This window comes from Chionomys nivalis, chromosome 12, assembly GCF_950005125.1.
Source record: "Chionomys nivalis chromosome 12, mChiNiv1.1, whole genome shotgun sequence".
NCBI classification, from domain to species: domain Eukaryota; kingdom Metazoa; phylum Chordata; class Mammalia; order Rodentia; family Cricetidae; genus Chionomys; species Chionomys nivalis.
In genome coordinates, this window is record NC_080097.1 from 46446477 (window position 1) to 46469406 (window position 22930).

General features: G+C 48.0%; 1 protein-coding gene across 2 annotated transcripts in view; it reads left to right on the top strand.

The window, feature by feature from the left end:
- The window catches only part of Dpysl2 (dihydropyrimidinase like 2), a 103456-nt gene that overhangs the window by 29388 nt on the left and 51138 nt on the right, over positions 1-22930 (top strand). Inside the window, exons 1-3 of one of the 2 annotated variants that reach the window (XM_057785734.1) lie at positions 6865-7180; positions 10288-10376; positions 12748-12932. In XM_057785734.1, coding sequence (XP_057641717.1) covers positions 7142-7180; positions 10288-10376; positions 12748-12932 — 313 coding nt within the window. In that variant the 5' untranslated portion in view covers positions 6865-7141. Of the gene's footprint in view, positions 1-6864; positions 7181-10287; positions 10377-12747; positions 12933-22930 lie in introns of those variants that run through there. The other variant, XM_057785733.1, reaches the window with a different exon arrangement.

Genomic DNA, 22930 nt, shown 5'->3' on the forward strand with positions numbered 1-22930 from the left:
CAAACAGTGAAAAGACAGAGACTCTTACCCATGTATTGATGAATGTAAGAAGCCAATTTTGAAAGACTAAGCAGTGTATGACTCTGACAATATGATGTTCTTGAAGAAACAAAACAACAGAGTCAACAAGAAGACTGGTGTGTGTGTGTGTGTGTGTGTGTATAATAATCTGGAGAAGCAGGGGATTTTTTAGGGCAGTGGAACAATTCTTTATGATACTGTAATGGTGTACATTACAGAGTAAACCTGCCGGGCATGGTAGCGCATGCCTGTAATGCATCCCAGAGCTTGAGAGGTGAAGGCAGAAGGATCCAGAGTTCAAATACATTCTCAGCCACATAATGAGTTGGAGGTCAGTCTGTGCTATATGACATCCTGTCTAGGAAAAAAACCACAAAGCACAGCAATGAAGTACGAACTCTAATGTGAGTTATGTTCTTTAATTAATAATGTGTCAACGTTGGATATGATGGCTCATGCCTGTAATCCCATTCTCCAGCACTTGGAGGATGAAGGTAGGAAGATCACCATGAGTTTGACACCAGCTTGAGTTACAGAATAAATTCCAGGTCAGCCAGTGCTAGAAATATATATAATATATACATATATATATAAAATTTGAGGCAAGGTCTCATTTTAACATCAGCATATATGTGCATATATAAAAATTTATTATTATATGGTATATGATCACTGGTGGTAATAAATTTATTTGAAGACATAGGATACTAATGTGTTAATAATAAGAGAAACTGGTTTTTGGGGTAGGACACATGGAATTCTTGTTACTTTCTGCTCATTTTTTTCCCCTTTGAACTTAAATGCCCTAAAATCAAGTTTACTGATTATTTTGAATAGGATCGCATTATGTACTAATATACTGTAACTTATTTTTATTCATTTAATATTATATGGTGGACATTAAACAGCTAATAGTTGTTGAAAGAAAGTAGGTGGAGGTAACAGGTCCCTTAGGGTAAAGCCTACGAAGTAGTCCTGAGGTTGACCAGTTGCCAACTCTGAGAAAATGAAGATCATGAGAATAGGCTACACTTTGCTGGAAGGGAGTTCTGGAAGAAGGACAGTGACAGGGCAATAGCTGGTGAGGACACAGAGCCCGGGGTGGTGAAAGAGCCGGGGCATTTTCCCAAGTTCAAGGAAGTAAAGAGCAGTGACACTCGATAGCAGTCAGTCTAGAAAGAATATGGGTGCTGTAACAAACAGACCTCAGGTTGTATGACCGGAGCACAGGAGTCATTTGTTAAGAGCCTCGGGTGTGTATTTACATGAAAATCAGTTTTGTATGGGTGAAATAACCTAAAAAAAAATCCCTCAGTCAACCTAGCTATATGACAGCGCACCCCAGCTACATGGGGTAAGATGTGCTGGAGAGAAATCAGTGAAGACATGGTAGGATCACCTGTGCCTTTCTCTTGCACAAGGCAGGTCCTGGGTTCTACAATCAAGTTCTTTATTATGGAAGAACACACCTATTGAACCATGGGGCTCTTGGATTTGAATATTTTCCTTGCTCGAGTGGGAAGCCGCCCTTGACTAGAGACCTCTTTGTACCTTACATCTCTATCTATGATAGGATACAAAGACAAACCTTGTAGGGCTCAGGGGAAGGTGAAAGATATGTATTGTTTTTTCAAAAACGTATTGAATTTGAACTTTGGCAGGGCTGGGGATGAAAGCCAGAGAAGAGCTTATTCTAGGTAAACCCAACCACCGAGCCACACCTGGGTGGGGAATATGAGTTTAAACTGCTCTGTAAGCTCTGTTTCCTGCCTTTTTAGCTACGCAGCAACATTGTAGCAAATTGGATTGTTAGTGGAAACCGGACAAGTTGAAAGCTAATGATATTTACCACTCTTTTGTAGAATGAAGGAGCCGGCCACATTGCACTTTGGGAAGTAGAGAAAGTTCTGAGTAGGAGTAAAACCTTCCTTTTAGCTCTTTGTTTTGTTTCCTCCTCCTTTAGAAGGTCTGGGTGCGAGGCTCAGTGATCAGAGGAGAATGAGGAGAATAATCTTCCCGAACCTGGCCGTGGGAGACTGTATCCCTGAGGGTGGAGCCAGGGTTCAGATAATCCTGACGGGCAGACAGGCTCTGAACACTAGGCCAAGTAACCTAAAGGCTCTTTCCCACTATGAAGCCCACTAGTCAAGGACAAAGGAGCGAACTATCTGCATACTCCTCATTGGCCACCAGGGGGAAGACCTGAGACAGGAAGGCCAGAGTCAGGTGCCTTGTGTCTCTAGCAGGGACAGAGACCCCAAGGATAATCTGCATTAACACACATTGGGGTGCAAGGTGTGCAGTGTGGGGTCCTTTGGGAGGTAGCTGTGCTAACTGGAGACCGGAAGAAAAAAAAATGATTCTGTTCGTTTCTGTGGCGTGCTTATTCATCCGTGCCCCAATCCCCTTCTCAGCTTCATGTAGACAGGGGATCTTCAGGACCCTTTCAGAGCCCCGAAGGGGCAGTTCCTACCTGCCCAACTCTGGTAAAAGCAGTGTATGACTGCCGTGATGGCCCTCACTGGTTGCTACTCAAAGGACTCGCCCACTGAAGGTGGTAGTGGGCTGGACGCGTGTACGGCAGTTCTTTGGCAATCTGTGCCCTTTGGGTTTCCACAGTCAAGAAAGCGATCACCATTGCGTACACCCGTTGCAGCAGCGTACTCCAGCCACAGCCCTTTGGTTTGGGCACTGCCCCTTCTGTTGAGCACTGTGCCATCTATCCTCTGCAGATCACACCGGAGGCTGCAGCCCTGGGCAACTGGCTGCAGTGACGCGGGGCTCTGTGGCTCTTTCTTTCTGACCACATCTAGGTTTTGATCTTCCTGTCAGCGTTTTGTTTCCAAGTACCCGTTGGGTGCTACAGAAGCAGAAATGATTACTCCAGCTTCCCACACAGCGAGGGAAGATGAAACCAAGAGCCTGGGAGGGTTGTGCCCGGATAGAATTCACACTGGGTAGATCCTGAGGAACTGAAAGCAGCCAGTCATTCCGGAGACTCCAAACGACAGCCCTCAGCTCACTACCCCCATTTTCTGGTACAAAGATCTTATGAGTCTCCAGTGGGTGTTATCTCTACTCTACCCATCTGCACAGCCATCTTTCAAAGCCTGGAGTTCTCCTGCGGTACTCTTTATAAGGCTGGAAAATCACCAAGACTGTAATAAATTCTTAGTTCTGTGAGTTCAAACAGAATTACCCCACCTCAGGCTCGGGGCTGGGGCTCACCATATAGTATGGGTGGCCTGATGGGACAAACAGTATCATCCACCCACAAGACAGAATGATGGAGCAGAGGAAGGGACAGCTTCAGAGGACTAGGGTGTGGCTGCAGAATGGAGAAAGGGCCCTGGGTTAGTGCCCTTCTTCCCTTACTCATTTCCAACATACAACTTCAGAAGTGAGTAATAGGGTCTACGGCCATACCACCCTGAACGCGCCCGATCTCGTCTGATCTCGGAAGCTAAGCAGGGTCGGGCCTGGTTAGTACTTGGGTAGGAGAAATGAGTAATAGGGACATTTTCCTAGGGACACCTTGTGTAACTCTGAGGTTGATTTTAGGATTAAGGATGCTGCCTGTTATCAGTCTTAGTGGAACGTGGCAGTTTTGTTAGAAGAAACATAACATATAAACATAGGCAGTTTTTCCCCTCTCCTCTCCCACGGGAATAATTTTGCAAGCAAAATTCCATTGTGGTTCCAGGAACTTGAGGACGAAGGACTGTGTGGACAGAAGCAGACCCAGCACAATGATAGCGTCACAAGAAAGACTGAGGGTTTTTTTTTTCTTTTTTGGGGGTGGGCATGTTGGTAATGGGGAAGAGCCTTTTGGTTTTACCTTAACAGTTAAAGTGGCAAAGCCTATTTATTTACGAACCAATCACTAATGCCTGCTATGGGTCTGACTGCTGGAACTGCATCTTATAGGGTTTGGAAAAACAAAGAAACAAAAAACGGAAGTGAAAGAAAAGAAAGCACAAAATGTACTTTCTTACCTCTTTTGTTTTAAGATACAGTCTTGGTAAGTTGGCATTGAACTTGTGTTCCTTCTGCCTCAGCTTCCTGAGTAGCTACAGTTACAAGTCTATGCCAATAGGTCCAGCTAAACACAGCTGAGCTCTGGGCACACTAGGCAAGCGCTCTACTATTGGACTGTAGCTGTTCTCTCGTTCTCTCTCTCTGTCTCTCTCTGTCTCTCTCTCTGTCTTTCTCTCTGTCTCTGTCTCTCTGTCTCTCTGTCTCTCTCAGAAGCTCTGACTGTTGAGCATGGTGACAGGATGGGGGTCCAGGGGGAGGGGCAGGCAACTGCAGTGGTGGCTGACGTCAGTCTCTGACAGGGCACCTCCACCTCACCCCTCCGCTTATTGCCCCAGATGCCTGGGTGATACCATAAAGACTGTCGCAGTAGGCATTGCTGCTTGCCCTCTTCTGCTGCTGGGTGAGGAACTGCAGGGAGGTAGGCTCTGGAAGAGACTGAATGCAGAAGAGAAAGATTCATCCTCGTTGCCACGCCATGCATTTAATTTTTAAACCCCCAGAAGCCAGGGTGGAGCACGGCTTCGAATATCCTATTCCCTGATAATGATTCCCTAGGAATTTTCCTTTGAGTGTCCGTAAAGAGAGTTAACAAATACAATTCGGGTTAACCCATCTGTCAGTGTAGATGCTTCTTCCCCACCCCCTCTTATTTGCCTGCATTGAACTGAGCAGTAAAGTTTGCTAAGATAAGCAAAACTACAATTATTTTCCTTCATTAATTAAAGTTGTTGTTTTTTTCCTTCGGGGCTTTCCATTTGCCAAATATTCTCTTAAGCTCCAGTCAGAACAGATAAATCAATTTCAACCTTATGTCTCTGGACATTTATGGGGAGAAATGTCAATTATCATGGGTTAAGAACCTTGTATGTAAGGTTGAGGGAAGGAGACTGACACTAATAAGATGGATGCGACAAAACAAAATATTCCATAGCAAATTGTTAAAATAGCAAGATGTATTTAAACCCATTAAGACCAAGAACAGGGAAATGCAACAAAAACAATGTAACTGGAGGCTATTTTGTTTAAATTAATTTGAATCTCATTATCCTTCCCTGACAAGAACTTATTTTTCCTGTGATTTAATAGTTGATTTCCAGCTGAACCTTACTGGCGACTTTCCTGGAGAGGAAAGCATATTTTTTGCTTTATTTTCTTATTTATTTATTTTCTTATTCAATTATTTTTCAGTTCATGATATTGCCCGAGTGGTTCTTGATCCTCCTATCTCAGCATCCTAAGTGTTGGGATTATAGGATCCACCTGCTAAATTTTGTGAGCCTGGATTCTTTAGTCATTCCCGGCTGACATCAGTCCTTAGGATCTCGGCTGGCCCTTTTAGTGCACATCATAAACGGTTGGAACAGGAAGCAAGGACTGTCTTCTGTTTTTTTCAAGATGCACAGCTTAAATCGAACTTGAACTTGAATGAACTGACCAGGAGCCTCACAGTCCCCTCCCTAGTGGACTGCAGATTTTAAGGCAGGAATTGAAAGGGTGATTTTACACTTCCTAGAAGACTGAAGACCCCTCCAGTGGCCAGGTGCAGAAAACAAAACAAAGCACAAAAACAGGATAATTCTGTCTTTATCTGGCAGGTGTGGGCCAGTTAAACAGATACCCTCCCTCCCCGAAAGACTGCCTCCTGACCTAGAATAAGCAGTACCCACGAGCATTCTTTGATCTCAAGGTGAGAAGGTCAAAGTCACGCCTCTGCAGAAGTTTTGTCATCTGCCCGGAGAACCTTCTCCTGGGGTTCACTGCACCAGTTTTTCCCTTCCTGTGGTACTGTTAGAACATCACAGCCTGGCTTGACAATCAAAGGCTCTTAGGCCTATTGCACCACTAGGGTCATCAAGGAAGCCCTGGAGTGCACTTAGTGACTAGAGCTAGTGTTACTCCATGACTCAGTTTCCCCTTTCTATGGGATATAACATCCCCTATCTCTTGTTCTTGCTCCTTCATAATTCATCACGTTGTTTCTGGATGTGGGAGCCTTAGGGCTCCCTGCAGCTTTCTCCCCAGATCTGCTGGCCCCACAATTACACAAAAGGAGTCAGTCTTGGCGTACCACCTAAGAGGGTGACCAGGGGGCAAGACTGGTCCTTTTGGCCCCACAGGCGCTGGCCTCCATCTCTTGTTCTTGGTAGTCCGCAGTCACACACACAAAAACAAAACAAGAAAACGTTCTCGGGCTGGGCGTCCGCTGCCCAGCAGCCCACGACCTTCCCGGATGCTGTTCGCGTTCCTCCAGCCGTCAATCCCCTGTCGCAGCAGCCGCTGCAGGGCGGAGGCCGCGCCTGGCGAGCGGGGAGGGGGAGGCCGCGGTGCAGTCGCGCGCTCGCCGCCAGCGAGGCCATTGGCTCTGCGCAGTCACCCCACGCGGGGCTGCAGCGGCGGCCTCCGCGGATTGGCGCGCGGGCGGGCGTGTGCGTGCCGCCCGGGTCGAACTGAAGCCCCTCCGTCGCGGGCTTGCGCCCCCTCCTCACCCTCCCGGGACGACCACTCCTCCATTGTGCCCTGCATTGCAGATGCAGCATCTGGGGCTGCTGCCAGCCGCAGTCCCCACTCGCCCGCCCAGGCTCAGAGAAAGGGCGCGAAAGGCGCGCTCCCCGCTCGGACGCACGCACCGCGCCCTGCGCGCACTGCCGCAGTCGCAGCCCGGGCGCTGCGCCCTGCCCCGCCTTTCTCATTTGCATATCCCACGATCCCGTCCAATCAGTGAGCGTCTCTCGCGAAGCGGATGGCTTTTGCCTGGGAGGAAAGGGAGTGGCTGGCAGCGCATGCGCGGTGGTGGCTGACTGGAACCAAGGCTTTTATTGCTGTAGTTTATTTCCACCCCCTTCCCTCCTGTTCTCTCTCCCTCTTTCTTTTTTTCCGCCCTAGCTGGATCTGTGTTGGAGGAGAGGAGAAGAGACAGAGGATTGCATTTGTCTCTTATAGCTTTGAAATCCCCTAACAGCAAGACCAGCTAAGGAACTGTACTTTTTTCCTACAAAAATATATATTTTAAACCAAATCTTCTTTTCCGGCTGTCTTTGCTTTAAAGCTGTCGTCTTGAAATTACCCCCCTCCCCCAGGAGAGATGTCTTATCAGGGGAAGAAAAACATTCCACGCATCACGGTAAGTTTGGTACTCGGGAAACGCAAGCAACCTTTTGTGACATAGAATAGCTGAAGAATGTATTTTTAAAGGCGGAGGAGACTCAACTTTTCCTTCTTGTTGCCAACGGTGGCGATGGTGGCGATGGTGGTGAAGGTGGGGGTGGGGGTTGGGAGATGTAATAACAGTTACGAGGCATGCAGTTTGCAAGGCGTTGAAATAGGCGCGGGAGTGCTTGGAGGTAGCGCGCCAGATCCGCTGTATCCTTCATTGTCAGTACGAGATGCTGCAGCGCTGCCCGCGGGGTGCAAGCAAATGGATGCCAGATTGAATATGCATGGTCGACGCTCGGATATTGTTCTCCGGCTGCGTGCTACGAGGCTAGGCTCCCGGAGCCTGGTGGTGGGGAGCCTGGAAAACGGATCTTCCCGTGTCTCCCGCCCTCTCCAGAAAGAGCTTTCTGGAGCCTTCTTCCTGCGAGAAGGAGCGAGTTCCAGCCCGGAGGCGTCCTGACAGCAGAGGGATGCTGGAAAGGGCAGGGCGTATCGGGATGATGCGGAGGGAAGGAAGGATCGGGACTTGATGATGAACAGAGAAGGGCGGGAGCTTTTTGTGGACCCGGAGTACCAGGGGAGCCCTGTGGTTTGGGGCTGGGGTCTTGGCAGGGCTCCCGGCTCTCTTTCTCCATTTTTCCTGCCCCTTCCGCCACCAGGGAGGCGGTTGTGGTGGCGCATACAAAGCGGGCTGGGCGGGTGGGCGCTGGGGACAGCCTCGAGCAAGCTCGCGGAGGTAATGGCGCTGGCTGCGACTCGCGCAGATGGCCCGGCCTGCCCTAGACAATGATCACCGTGGCCGAGGTGCTGGCCTCGTTCATCCCTGCCAAGCATCTCTGGGAGGAATTCGCAATGCTTCGGGGATGCAGCGGGTGGTGCCCCAACCCTCGTCCTCTCTTTGCGTCTTTTACTGGGGGAAAAAAATCTCACCGGTTATGTTTTCTACATCCTCCAAAGAAATCCCGGGCAGGGAGAATCGCCAAGGAAATTCATTGTTATATAATACTGTGCGATTGCACTGGCCAGCGTGTGGTCGGCTATGACCCAGCAACACGCAGATTTGAAATCATCTTCCAAATAGTGAAGATGGGTTTTAAGGCCGGATTTGAGGGCGAGTTTTTTCTTTCCTTGTCTCTGGGGCCCTGGGACCCCGGCCTCCTTTCCCTGGTGCACAAGGACACACCCATCTTCAGGAGTGGTGTAAGAACAGTTGGCCAAAGGAGGGGGCGTGTGCCTGGGGTTTCTAGCTTGGGCTAGGTGGGTACTAACTAGCCTTTCTTGAAGCCCCCTCTCCCTCCAATCCCCGGTACCAGATCCCAAAGGATTGACACACAGGATGCAACATACAATGTTCACTGCCTTCTGAAGGACCGCATCTGGGAAGCTGGGCAGTGGGGGTGGGGAGAGTTCCTGCAAATCTCTTGTGATTAACTGTCTTCCTGCACGAATAAGACAATTTCATTTTGACAGTATGGGGAGGGGGAAATTAGGCAACCACCACGACCACTTTTTAAAAGAGCGCCCCCTCTATCCTTGAAAATATCTAGACCTATGCCCTAGGACCTATTGATTCTCTCTCCCTCTGTCACTGTGGCCCGCCTCTTATGTAAGAAGCCTTTTAGAAGGCTTTAGATTGAACAGACTGATTCCCCCCCCCCTCCGTCCAGCCCGTTGACGAGGGGAGGGGTGTGGTTTTCTCAGTGATGGCACTGACAGGTACTTCTGTGAGGAAGGGGAGGTAGTGAAGGACAGGACTTAGTGCCAGACTACAGACATTCTGCTCAGGGGAGAAAAGGAGGGGGTCCCTGCAGGCTTAAGCCCGCTGAGTCTCAATTTCCTCATGTGTCCCAGCAGCAGAATCTTGCCCCATTCACTTCACAAAGGTTCCAAGGCTCTGATAGCTCTGCGTGCAGGGCAGGACTAGTAAAGATTTTTTTTTTTTAATTTACCCTCTCCATGTGCCTACATCTGGATAGAAGACCCTGCAGTGTAAAACTGAACCGACCTTGTGTTTCAGTGTAACGGAAGTAATAAATACCTTCTAAGACCAATAGCGTTTACACTTATGCACAACTGTATCTTGTTTTCTTTGTTCTGTAGCATCATGTGTCTGTTTTAAGGAAAATTTCCCTTTCTAGGTAGTTGCAAAGCGCAGGTAGTACTTGCTGAGGTTTTCTTTTGTACTAGAGTTCTGGGCTGACTGTTTTCAAGATGAATGCTGTTCTTTGAAAGGCGTAGCATAATAAAAGGGGAATGGCTCTGCAATAGCAAACCTGTGCTTCCTCCCAGGTTGATGACATCACATACACCCCATTCACAATGTCTTGGATAGCTGTGAGTCAGAAGATAGCATTTCTTTTACATGTTCTTGGCTCTTTCGGCTGGACTAGTCTTTAGTTTAGTTTTAGTATTATTTTTTTTTTAACACTCAAGTGGGTCAACCGTCTGTAGTGATATTAGACTTGAAAAATTCCCCATGTCTAATTTATTGTAAAACTCTTGTTTCTTACTTGTTAGATGGGTGTCTGTTTTTATAGTTCCTCCTTTGCCCATGCACTTGCTGTGATTTACCACAAAGATAAACGAACACAGAGTGGACACACTAAGCTGAAAGCCTGTTATGGCTGAAGCCCCTGTGTTTGTGTAGCATATGCTATGACAACAGACTTTTGGTCAGTTTTCCCCGACAAAAAGTTTGCCAAGACATGACTTTCCTACACGTGGGTGGATTTTTTTTTTTTTTAAGATGAGGTTTAGCCAAAAATCATTTTAAAAGCGTTTTCTTTTTTAGCTGGAATGTTCTATAATGCCCCTCTCTTATTTTCTTGTTTTCAGGTCTAAGATGTTCTTGAAAAGATGGTTTGTTTATGTAGGCTGAGCTTACTTATCAGGTGATGAACAGCCTGTATAGCATAGGTTCACTTTGGTTAAGGTACCTCCCCAAATTCCCCGACTTTGAGCATCAGTCTTGAATGGTAAAAACATGCCTTTAGCCACGCCCCTCCCCTCCCCTCGAGAATGGTGCTTCTCCTAGGTCAGTTATATGTTGTGACCTTGTTCCTCTCTTTGTTACAGAGTGATCGCCTTCTGATCAAAGGTGGCAAGATTGTGAATGATGACCAGTCCTTTTATGCTGACATATACATGGAAGATGGGCTGATCAAGTAAGTACGATTCCGTGCTATGCATGTACATATGCATCACCCACACGTACACATACGTACACACGCACGCACACACCCAGACACCGTGTTCCTAAGCTTTAGCTTCTTTCATGTAAATAGTCTCAAGCTTTAATGACTCTAAGCTTGGGCTGGGAATGTCGTAACATTGGTCCAACGTGCATCTGGCATTAGTCAGGCCCTGCTGAAAAACCCGAAGTGACCAATTTAGCATATTTTAAGCTTGTTTTTATTGGTGGTAATTAATGAATTTGGGGAATTCAGATTCAGGGAATTCGAAGTCACAGCACACATGAGCACCCATGTATTATGTAATCTGCTATTTTGAGCAGAGGTACACAGCCCCCTCCTGGAGCCAGCTCACATGCTCGGCTTGCGATAGGCTGCATATGCTTCGGTTTTCCTAGACTGTCATCGTTTGGGATGGAGTGCTCAGTCACAGCACATGAAGGTGGACAGCAGCCTGTCCTGCTAAGATGTGTACCCACCTGCTTAATTAGGGAGGGCCACAGGATATTGAGTTAATTATCAGCAACTCAGATAAATGACTGCCTAATGCTGGAGGGATTTTAGGGTTCATTCCTTTTCAATTTTTTTCTTTTAGATTTATTTTTATGTATTGTGAGTGTTTTGCCTTCATGTATGTATGGATACCACATCTCTGCCCTTGAAAGTCGGAAGAGGGCATTGGATCTCTGAAATTAGAATTATGGGTGGTCGTTAGCTACATGTGGGTGCTGGGAATTGAACTCAGGACCTCTGGAAGAACAGCAAGTGCTCTTAACCCCTGAGCCATTTCTCTATCTCTGTTGTATTCTTGAAGTAGTTCCTAGAATCAATGAGGCCACCCCGTGTTGCTTGTGTATTGGGTTCTGGGTTTGGGGATTCTGGGACTCTGGAGGGTTAACTGAACAGAGTGTACAGCAGTGTCTTCATGCATTTCCTCTGGGGACAGCTCATGGGCTCTGGAGAGAGAGCACATCTGTTGGAAAGCAAGCATCCCAGCAAACGGCATCGTTTAAATAAGCAGCGCTCATCAGACTCTCGCAGCCAGTGAGTCTGGAGAGGGGCAAGCTGCGCTGGCTGCAATTGCTTGGACGCTCACCCTGACCAGCGAAGCCAGAATGGGTCTTAGTGTTTCCACAGTTAATGCTTTCTCCATGTGTGTTTGTCTGTAACAGTCTCAGCTCTGGGCGGTCACAGGCTATGACTTTCTTATTCCTTTTGCATCCCCAATCGTAGGCAAGCATGATGGGTCGGGCCGAAGGACACTGGCCCGGAATGGGGCAGTCTGATGCTATTTTTAGTCATGTTTATTTGTCTTAGAAATTTAATTCCTCCTTGATGAATTTTCCCTTAAAAAAAAAACTGGTAGAAAGATGTAGTAAAATTAAACAAATTATTTGAATGATGAGATCCTGTCTCAAAAATAAAATTCTACAACTGGTTGGGATGGCATCCACCTTTAAGCCTAGCACTCGGGAGGTGGAGACAGGAGGATCCCTGTGAGTTTGAAGGCAGCTTAGACTACAGAGTGAGTTCTAGGATAGTTAGGCCTTGGTAGAGAGGCATTGTCTCAAACAAAACATGAAACCCTCAAACACAAATCAAAAACACTGCCACAACACCCCTCCCCCAATGGGTATGATACGTATCTCAAATAGCATTGGTATTTGTTTTTCTACCTTTATCTGACTCCATGGGCACCTGCTTCCATATTCTACGATTATTGGAATTTCAGTGTTTACTTTTTAGTTTTCTTTTTCCCTCCTTGTTTTGCACTGTCTACACTTTCCCACCTCTGTTTTCCCTACATTGAAAAGGAAAACCGTGAAAACAGATGTTGGGAGATAGGTCTAGCGCTAACTGTCCTGGGAAACTAGCCGAATGGCATGTCCGAAGAAGGCAGAGTGAACGTCATATAAGTGTTGGGGGCCTCGTCAGTATTCCAGCTTAGAGGTCTCTGAGAACTAGCCATTGAATGAGGAGTTTGCTGCCTTGTGTAAGTTGTGCTTTGAGACAGGGGTCTCATTCTCCAGTGCTGGTGGGTCAGGAGCTCCCTCTGTAGCCAAGACTACAGGATTTGAACTAGAGGTAATCCCCGTGTCAGTCTCCCAAGTTGCTGGGGTCATACGAGCCCCTGTGCCTGGTTTTTCCTCATTGTTCCCCATCTGCTCATGTTTGGGGATGAGGAGTGGGTGGGAGTGCTCCCATGAAGGATGTTAGGGACGCCTCCAAACAGAAGTGCTCGCCACGTAGTGAAGGTCTGTTGATAGCGCGATGAGGACAGATGTCAGATCCGACTTGATTCCGCCTCTCATTGGCGCCTCTCTCACCGACTGTGCTTTCTCAGGCAAATAGGAGAAAACCTGATTGTACCAGGGGGCGTGAAGACCATTGAAGCCCATTCAAGGATGGTGATCCCGGGAGGAATCGATGTGCACACTCGCTTCCAGATGCCTGACCAGGGGATGACGTCAGCAGATGACTTCTTCCAGGGAACCAAGGCGGCTCTGGCTGGGGGAACCACCATGATCAGTAAGGCTCAGGCACTGTCACCTTAGTGTGGCTCCAGCGCGGGGGGGGGGGGGGGGGATGAGTCCTTGTTACTAGATTGTAACGTTGGCGAGCTGAGCAGAGCTCTGAGGGAGACCATGGAGAAAGTAAACTGTCTTATTCCCTTGGCCTCATATTCTGCTCTGTGTCTGCAGTTGTCTGCAGTTGAACTTGAGGATGGGTTTCTGGGGGAATTCTGAAGGGTAAGAGGAGGGCTTGCAGCTCCGTCTCATCTGGTACTTTTGTCCTCCTTGACTTCCGCATGTGACTGGGTTATGAAAACATGGCATTTGAAGCCACAAATATTAGATTACAAAAATTCCAAGGATATTTCTCAGAGTGAAGATAGGATAGACGAAGCATTTTCTGTTTGTTTGTTTTCCAGACAGGGTCTTACGTAGCCTAGGCTAGCCTCAATTTCTATGTGTAGCAGAGGTTAGTTACTTACTGGTTTTATTTCCCTGTCTCCCAAATGCTTGGATGATAGGCATATACCACCACACTCAGGAGCAAATGGAGTGGTAGCCTGAAACCTCCATTCCAATAATATGAAGCTCATTCGAGGTAATGCTTTGTAGCCTGGGCTGGACACTAAATGAGTTAGGCTACTATACTTGGAAGAAGACCTGCTGGTATTAGCTGTTTGTTAAACAGGAAAGCTGTAGGCACACATGGTGGTGCCCTTTCATGTGTCAGTCTCAGGGTTTCGTGTTCAGTCAATGAAATCCAAGGCGTGTTCACTGGACATAGCAGCTGTGTTCCGGGTTTGCATGTGAACGGTTTGATTCCGGCATGTCTTTTGACAAGGGGTCGGGGGAGGTGGGGATACTGCACAATGGCATATCAGAGTCCTGTGTTAGAAAAGGGATTTTATCCAAGAGCAAAAGTCAGTGTACTGTGTCATGAAGGAAGAGTTAACAGTGGGGTTGGGAAGAGGGTTCGGATCAACATGAAAAGGACCACAGTTGATGCCTTTTGAAGTCTATCTTCCTGGGGGTTTCTCGGTGATGACTGTGACTTTGGGGAGTCTGTCAGAGATTCCCATCTGTCTTCCTGAAGCTAGAAGTGCATTGTCCCATGTCTCCTGCATTTTAAATCACACCTGACTCCCTGGTGTTTCCATCATCCTAGTCTTCAATCTGAAGCACTAGGGACAGCAGTCTGTTCCCTTGTCACACCTGTGAGGCAGATCCTTTGGGGTGTTCCTTGCTGCTCTGCTTTGCTCCAGTCTTTTGGGTGTCATTCCCGGGAGGGCCCTTCATGCAAACCCCACTTTAGCTTGCTGCTCTGTTGGCTGCTTGGGGCTCACTGGGCTGAATGGACCCTCCCTGATCCCCTTTCGTTTCTGAGTAGCACTTGTGGGCTTCCTTCCCTGGGTGAGGCATCTCAGTATGTCTTGTGCTAATCCAGGGGATCTAAGATGGTCACTCGAGGGCCCCGAGGAGATTTCCAGGAAAAGGGAGTGGGCATGATGGCCACCTCTATCTGTTGGGATGGAATGTGATGGCGTTTTAGGGCGGGTTCAAGATGCAGGCAGTTTAGCTCAGCGGTAAGTGGGTTTGATGAACAGATCTCCTAGAACAGAAGGGCTGAGCCTCTCTCTCAGCAGTAGAACTCTGTATGGGAGGTCCTGAGTTCGAACCACAGCACTGTAAAAGGTGGAAAGAGAAAGTCTGTGGGTAAAAAGGTGCTCAGGGTTGCCACGCCCTACATCCGTTGCTCTGGCAGTTTGTGAAAAATACTAACGACTCTTGCCAAAACCATGGTTGCTGATGCGGGCAGGATTCCCAGCAGCCTCACTGCTCTCCCCCTGGGTGCAGGTGAAGACTCGGGATTTTTTTTTCCTGTCTTCTGCTTGCTGGGTTCACTTATATTCTGCGTAAGTATGTGGTTGAAGTTTGCTCTGTGAGGCAGGGGCATAGCTTCATGTAACTCAGAGCCTGCTTCTTTAACGGGGCCCTGGCTTCCCAAGTACATGTTGAAGCCAGAAAGAAAGGCTTTGGGTGTTTTCAAGTGCGAACTTGAAGGGCTTCTGGCTATTGTAGAAACAAGCAGTTGGGTAAACTGGTACAAAGACTGCCCACACCTTTCTCCCTCTCATCCCTCTTACCTCCTTTAATCCCTGTCACCTGCACTGGTGGGTGAATCTTTACCTCTTTCCTTCTGGCTGTGGGTTCCCTGTCCCTGGAGGCTCCATTTCTGTCTGGCAAGGCCCTGCTGCCTGCTGAAGAAAATGCAGCCGCGTGTTCCAGTGTAGAAGAAGGTGACACATCACCAGCAGAATATATTGTTAGCATCAAGCCAAGCTGCTGCTGAGCCTTACACAATGACATCTTTGTGAGGGGCACCAAGTGTAGGGTGGCAGGATGCCCTTTGCCCTTTCCATCCAGGGATGGGTGGGCAGGGACACCAGACATAGGGCATCCAAACTGGCCCCATAGTCATGGCGGCGACTGGAGGTGGGTTGTGGGGGTGGCTGGAATTTTGCATTGGGAAAATGGGAGTTGGAGCTAGCACCACCCCCCACAAGGGTACTAAAATTTGAGTATGCCACAGTAAGACTGGCATAGTATTTGCATATTGTCTACCTTCCACCTTCCTGGAGACTTTGAATAACCTCTAGATTATTCATAACACCTAATGTGATGTAAATGTTGGGGGAAATTACTATCATGCTGTCTTATTCATAACACCTAATGCCATGGAAATGTTGGGGGAAATTATTGCCGTGCTGTCTTATTTCAGGGCGTGTTCTAGTTTGCTTCCTGTGGCTCTAAGAGCCACCACGACTGAAAAAGCAGCTTGTGGAGGAGAGCATTTTTGTCAGCCTACACTTCCAGGTCACAGTCCATCCTTGAGAGAAGGCAGGACAGGAATCAAGCAGGAGCTGTAGAGAAGCACGGCTCACTGTTTGCTCTGGCTCGTGCTTAGCTGGCTTTCTTACAGGGCCCAGGCCTAGGGATGGCGCTGCCCACAGTGGGCTGGGCCCTCTCACGTCAATCATTGGCCACAGGCCGACCTGAGGGAGGCAGTTCTCTAGTTGAGATTCTTCCCAGGTGATTCTAGGTTGTCACGGTTACAGCAGAAACTAACCAGCGCAGGACTTAATGGCAATAGAAGTCCACACAGGTTCGGTAAGATGTAATAAAAGAAAATGGATCAGGTTGGATTATCAGGTGCTGAGTGTGTGAAGACAGAGTGGTGCGTCCCTTGGAAGCCTATGCTGGCTCCACAGGCCAAAATTTCCAGGGGCAGAAGTTACAGCTGATGCTGTTGACCTAAGTCCAAGGCTTTTCCTAGAGGTGTGGGACCTGGGCACAGTGCCCCCAAATGGCTCTTCTGCTGTGTCTCCAGCACCCAGTTCCAGAGCGTTGCTTCGCAGTCCCATTGGCTATCTACCCAGAGCCTCCCTGGGTCTTCACTCATGCTAGGACATTTTGCCTCTGTATCCATCTGATTCCTACCTTTGCTTCCTGTTCCTCTAGTTTGGCCCCAATCTTCTGTGGCTGAACTCTTTCTTTCCAAGCCTGGTCTGCCACCATGCCCTTCCTCTGACTCCGTTGGTGCTTCTCTCTTCTTCAGAGAACGCAACCCAAGCTGTCTGCCCTGTGAGGCAAACCTGCTGACTAGTCTCAATGCCTGTAGACTCCTTGACTGTCCTTCCTTCTGTCTGTGAGACTCCTCACTGCCTTTGAGGTTTAGCATAGGTACCCCTCTCCCTGGAACCTGTAACTTCTCTGTACTTTGGCAAAAGATGGGCTTTTATCTCATACTTTGTGGCACCTAGTTCCATGTAATGTATCCACTGAAGCCCTCTGTTTTGTTGTCAAGTTTCCCACCCGAGCAATGTCGTGCTAGGAGGGATGGATGGATGATGCATGCATAGATGGATGGATGATGGATGCATGATGCATGCATGGATGGATGGGTGAATGGATGATGCATGGATGGATGGATGCATGCATGGATGGATGAATAATGCATGGGTGGATGCATGCACGATGCATGCATAGATGGATGGATGATGCATGGGTGGATGGATGCATGGATGCATGATGCATAGATGGATGATGGATGGACGGATAAAAGAAAACTCCAAGGGCTCTTGATTTGAGTGACACTGCACGACTGGGTCATGAGGTTTGTGAAGTCTGTGTCTTGTCCTCAGTATGATGGCAGTGACTGCTCCTTTAGTGCTCTGGCCACCCCCACCATCACCAGTGCTGTGGTCAGCTCTGCCAGCAGTTGGGGAGAGCCCAGAGCTCAGGCGTGTCAGCCTGTGGTTGTGGACGGGGCAGGCTCTCTCCTGGAATTGTCCCTGCATAGATGCTGGAGCTGGAGACGCACGATGATTTGCATAGCTAAGAGAACTTGCTGCCTGTGGACAGTAGCATGATAGAAGCCATGCATCCCTAGGGACCCTGGTGGACTCAGAAGCCTTTCCCAGGACCCTTTGTACTTGTCCCAGCTTTTTCTGTGGGTGAAGGAAGATTGAGGGGACGTGGCTCAGGGGTACCACTGTGGTACATCCGTTGCTTGTCATTTGCTCATCCGCGTGGCATTGGGTTTGTGCCTTGCCTGTGGCAAGCCTGCGTGTGAACACGGGGAGAGCTGAATGTGTCTGTAACGGATACTTTGATTATTCCCTTTGCAGTACTCGCTTGACTCTGGTTAGAAAGTGTTTACCAAATACCCAACCACATCATACTGAAGTTTCCAAGTCAAGGACCAAAGTTGTCACCACAAAATCTTCCTGTGGTCATGATTAGAAAGCCACGTTATCCCACATACTGTCCGCATGGACGCGCCCCACCCCTCTTCAGCGTCTTATCTCTCCCAAACCCTAGATGATTTGCCTAAGGCCATGAAGGTCTTCTCTGGACTTGCTCAGGTGTCACTGGGTGGCTGTTTGGATTAGAAGGCTTTTGTTCATGACTGTGCCAATTGCTTGATACCTGTTGCTGAGGAGAATAATTCTGGAGAGCTGGAGAGCCCTTCCTGAAGGTCTCGCGCTCACGTCTCATGGGAATTTTCTCTCCGAGGAGCAGTTCTATCCCACAGATCCACTTCAGGGCCATTGTGGGAGTTACCATGATCCACCAGGGTTTCTTTGTTGTATCGTGGTTCTGAGAGTTGGCAGTCCAGCCTTAGAGATCAAACCAGCTTAGGAAGGGATGGTCTTCATTCACTGAGATGTTGCCCTTCTCTCGGATCTCAGTCTCCACTCTGGCTGTGCGTGTTGCACACGGATCCGGGCAAGTCTGAGCTCCTGGATGCTTGCAGAGCCTCTTCTCCGGTTTTTCCTAGGGTGTCCAGACACATAGGAACTTTCCCCCTCAGTCTGGTTAGTGAGAGTGATGGCTGAGGCCAGGAGGAGTGGGGGGCTGCAGAGAACATGTTGGGGCTACAGTCAGTTCTCTCCAACCCTCGTATGAATGAGTGCCAGGCTTCCATGGCACAGTGTCCCAGTTTCGGGGTTCCCGTTGGTAGATAAGATTCCATGACCTAAAGATCCCCTGTTCTATATCCCAGCTGAATAAACTAGGCAAAGACTTCTGGAGGGCAGGGCTGGGAGCTCGGGCCATTTTTTATGTCCATGGCTTTCTGGGAGCTGGCTACACTGGCTTCTTGGCAGGTTGCTTTACAGTGGTCCTGTACAGCCATTTGTCCCACACCTGACAGAGAACTGATGTGTGTAGCTCTAGGGGTGGGTGTTGGGCTGTGGAAGACCTGGACCCTTGCCCCCATTTTCTCTCGTCTGCCTCCTGTTGGTAGCTGCCCCACCACTTCAGATTCTGGAGCATCCTAGAATCTGGGGAAGGGCAGTGCAGAAGCCAGCCCCTTCACCCCTTACCTTCTTTCCTCAGTGTGGTGATGCTACAGCTGACCCTGGCCAGCTTCCGTACTGAGTCACAGGGTAGAAGGGGTTTAGTAAACAGAGGCAGCATGCTTAGTCACTTCAGGAACTTCACTCTGCTTAGTGGCCAGTGAGCACCCCTCCTTCTGCTCAACACAGGAGCTGGAGAATCACTAAAGTGCTTCCCATGCAAGCTTGAGGATCTGAGCTCATTCCCAGAACCCATGCAACAAAAGCTGGGCGTGGTAGGGAGATTCAAACTTGTAATCTCAACACTCTGAGGAGACTGGACAATTCCTGGCCAGTCAACCTAACCTGCTTGATCTATCCCATCTCAAACACAAACACACACACGCACGTGCCTGCACACACACACACACACACACACACACACACACACACACCCCACACAGTGGAGAGCACTGTAGGACCAACATCAGAGGATCAGAGGATTCTTTCCTTTGACTTCAGTATAGGCTACCTTTCTATTGCTATAATAAAATACTGTGACCAAGGTAACTTAGCAGAGAAAGAACTTATTTTGTTTTAGTGGTCCAGAGCGATAAGAATCCATCATGGCAATAGGAAGGCATGGTAACCGGAATCAGGAGTTCCTCAGCCATCAGCACATAGCAAAGAGGGTGAACTAGAAGTAGCTCAAGGATTTCAACTCTGAAAGCCTGACCCCTTCTTCCAGCAAGGTTCTACCACCTAAACCTACCCAAACAGCACCAACAACAGGGAAGCAAATATCCAAATCCCTGTGACAATGGGGGGCGTTTCTCATCCAGACCACTGCAGGTTGCACACATACCTGTTCATGCAAAACGCGCGCGCACACACACACACACACACACACACACCTGCTCATACAGTATACACAATAAATGGTGTGCAATGGTTAAAAAAAAAACAAAACTGAGTGCCTGAGGGACTGGTTGGCCAAGGATGTGTTATTTTTTCCTTATCATTGATAGCCTTGGCCCTAAGTTTCTCCCTTAAGGCTCCTTTCATGTCCTTCTTTTCCTCTTTGAGTAGCCATTCCCCCCCCCCCCCATTTCTTCCCAAGCGATGATCCCTTATTTTCTTAGGGTTTTGAGGGCTCTGCCTCAGACTTGTTGCCATTGTTGGGTGAAGCCTTTACCATTAGTCAGCCTCGCTGCTGAGGTTAATGGTGAAGGGGGTTGCAGTGAGTAGAAATTAAACCCTTTCTGGCTAACCCATTTGGGAGGCCGCCCCTTTAGAATGTGACTGAAATGCTCCCCTAATGATAGAGCAGATGCTGCCTGAAGTTGGGTTGTGGTGGCTCAGGGCCCCTCTCCAGTAGAGGGAATTTTGTAGTGATCTCTGGCCAACATTAAAAAGTATAATCGCACATTTGGGCCTCCTGGGGAGTTTTAAACAAACTCCAGGCACAGAAACTTCTATTTCTAGGTGGGTTTAACCTTGCTAGTTTGGAAGCTTCCAGCGTCTAAGATCTTGTTTTAACAGTTGTTAACAGATAAAATGGAACGAGTGGATGTTCAGGAGGTCTCTAGAAGCCGGGGTGCCAGCTGGGCTCTTCCCTGCTCAGCTCTCTCCTCTCTGCCTCACTGCTGGGACGTGGTTGTGGGCGTAGCTTGCAAAGCTGCTTTTTCTCAAAAATCTTTGGAAACCAAGGGGGCTGAGCCTCTGGATTCTGTTGCTGTCCTTGGTGTCTGGAAGGTTTCGCTTGGCTCCTTCCCCAATACTGGCTAGGACCTGGAGTGAGTGGGAGAGGCAGTGAGCAGGAGAAGGGATGGGGGCTAGGGTGAGAGGAGCGCAGGGCAGAGGTACACTAGGCAGGGTGACTGCCATCCCCAGGCCATGGACCACCCGCTGTGCTGTGATTCTCCCAGAAGCCTACTGTCTTAGGGTTGCCTCAGTAGTGTTTATGACCACGTCTCCCTCTAATGATAGATCAGGACTAAAGTCCGTCCTTGTGGGGAGCCTGCGTGTAAGAAATCAAAAGATCTTGGTAATAACATAGAATCAGTGTACTTAGGACAACCAATCGGATCCTCTATCCCGGCTCCACTCTTGTGGCTAGGTGCAACTCACTGGCCCACTTCAGAGGATGAGCTTCCTGTGAGAGGAGAGCACCAAGAATCAGACCTGAGTGTGTTTCTCTGGTGGTGCTCGCTGTATGGAAGCCACCGTCCTAATGCATTTCTAGGTAGCGATTTTACATCTGCGAGATTGACAAGGCTGTTATTTCTTATGGTTATGTACAGAATCAGTGAGATTTGTGGACTTTTTTGTACCATGATATTTACAAAATGGTTATTGTGATAATTCTAGTGTGTGTGTGTGGATCTCACGTCACTTGTCCATCTTCATTTGTTAGTGTGGCCCGTATTGCTCATTTATTATTCATGTATGTATCTATCTGTCTACTAGTCATCTGTCTTTTTTCACCATCTATCTTTTCTCTATCATCTATAAGTTATCTATCATATATCTGCCATCTATCTAAATCTATCTATCTATCTATCTATCTATCTATCTATCTATCTATTATCTATTGTCTATCTATCTATCTATCTATCTATCTATCTATCTATCTATCTATCTATCATCTACCTATCTATGATCTATCTCTATCTATCTATCTATCTATCTATCTATCTATCTATCTATCTATCTATCTATCTATCTATCTCCCTATCTATAGCTATCATCTATCTATCTATCTATCTATCTGTCTGTCTGTCTGTCTGTCTATCTATCTATCTATCTATCTATCTATCTATCTTTCTAATCTATAGATAAGATCCATCTATCTACTCACCTACCTACTTACTTCCTTGGGCTACTATGACAGAATACCATATGTGGGCCATTTGCAGACCACAGAAATGTATTTCTCACAGCTGTGGATGCTGGGAAGTCTGAGATCAAGGCGCTAGCAGATTTGGTGTCTGCGAGGGCCCACCTTCTGAGTCATAGTTGCTTGTCTTCTCAGTGTGTCTTCTCGTGGTGGAAATGATTGGGGGGTTCTCCTGGACCTCTTTAGTGAGAGCGATAAGCTTACTCATGGCGTCACCACCTCCTAAAGCCCAACCTCCTGCTGCTATCCTTCTGGGGGTTGGGGGTCTCAATTTACAAATTTTCTGGGGGACGCTACCGTTCACTCACTCTATGACCCATCCATGTACATCTGTCTATCTGTCTGTCTGTCATCCATTCATCTCTGTTATTTAACCTGTTACATATACATCAATCTAATGTGTATGTTGGCATTTGTCTAGCTAATCGATTACGATATTAAATGTATCTATTCCTGGCTATAATCTATTGAGTTGCCCACTTATGTGTTGTCTGTCATTCATCAGTCATCTGTCTGTCTCCTCTGGGAGGATGCAGAAGAATGCAGTCACCTACCACCTGGCCGTGTGTGTTATTATTTCATAGTACTTGATGGACCCAGCTCATCAGGAAGAGAGTGCAAAGTCCGTTTTATGTTCAAGCCTATATAAAGCAGTTCCTCTTTTGAACACAGCAAGAAAAACAAGGACAAACGAGAATAAAAACTGTATCTTTTACTTTTCTTTACTCTGGGGTCTGTATTTCCTTGGCAGCCCATTTGGCCCCGTAGCTCTGAAGTTGTGCCCCCAGGACATTGTTCTTAGTGGGTGCCAGTTCTCAACTGTCATTGGAATTCAAACGAGGCTGGTGCTGTGCCTCTTCTGAACTACTGTGCACACTGAGCTCCGTGATTTTCATAGTGGCTGTGCTGCGCAGTCTATATCCTGGTGTCCATCTCTCCCCAGCCAGTACCCATATCCCCCGCTCCACCAGCTTGCCTTGTAGCTTGCCGAGGATCTCAGGCCACAACCTTGGGTGTTTCCTCTGCCAGCTTTGGTGACAGATCCTTTCCAGTGGGTATTTTGGCTAATGAACCATTTAGTCATGTAGTGCCTATGACTCAGTGGGCCTGGGCAAGACCTGCCAGAAGGCAGAGCTCCTCTCCCACTGGGTGGGCACTGGGAGCCTCGGCTTCTTGTTTCATAGCATCACACCAAGGGACCACATCATGGCTCCCAATCTAAGCACTGATCTCCGTGCCGTGGGTGGCCTGTTCAGGAAGAGGCATATGGTGGGT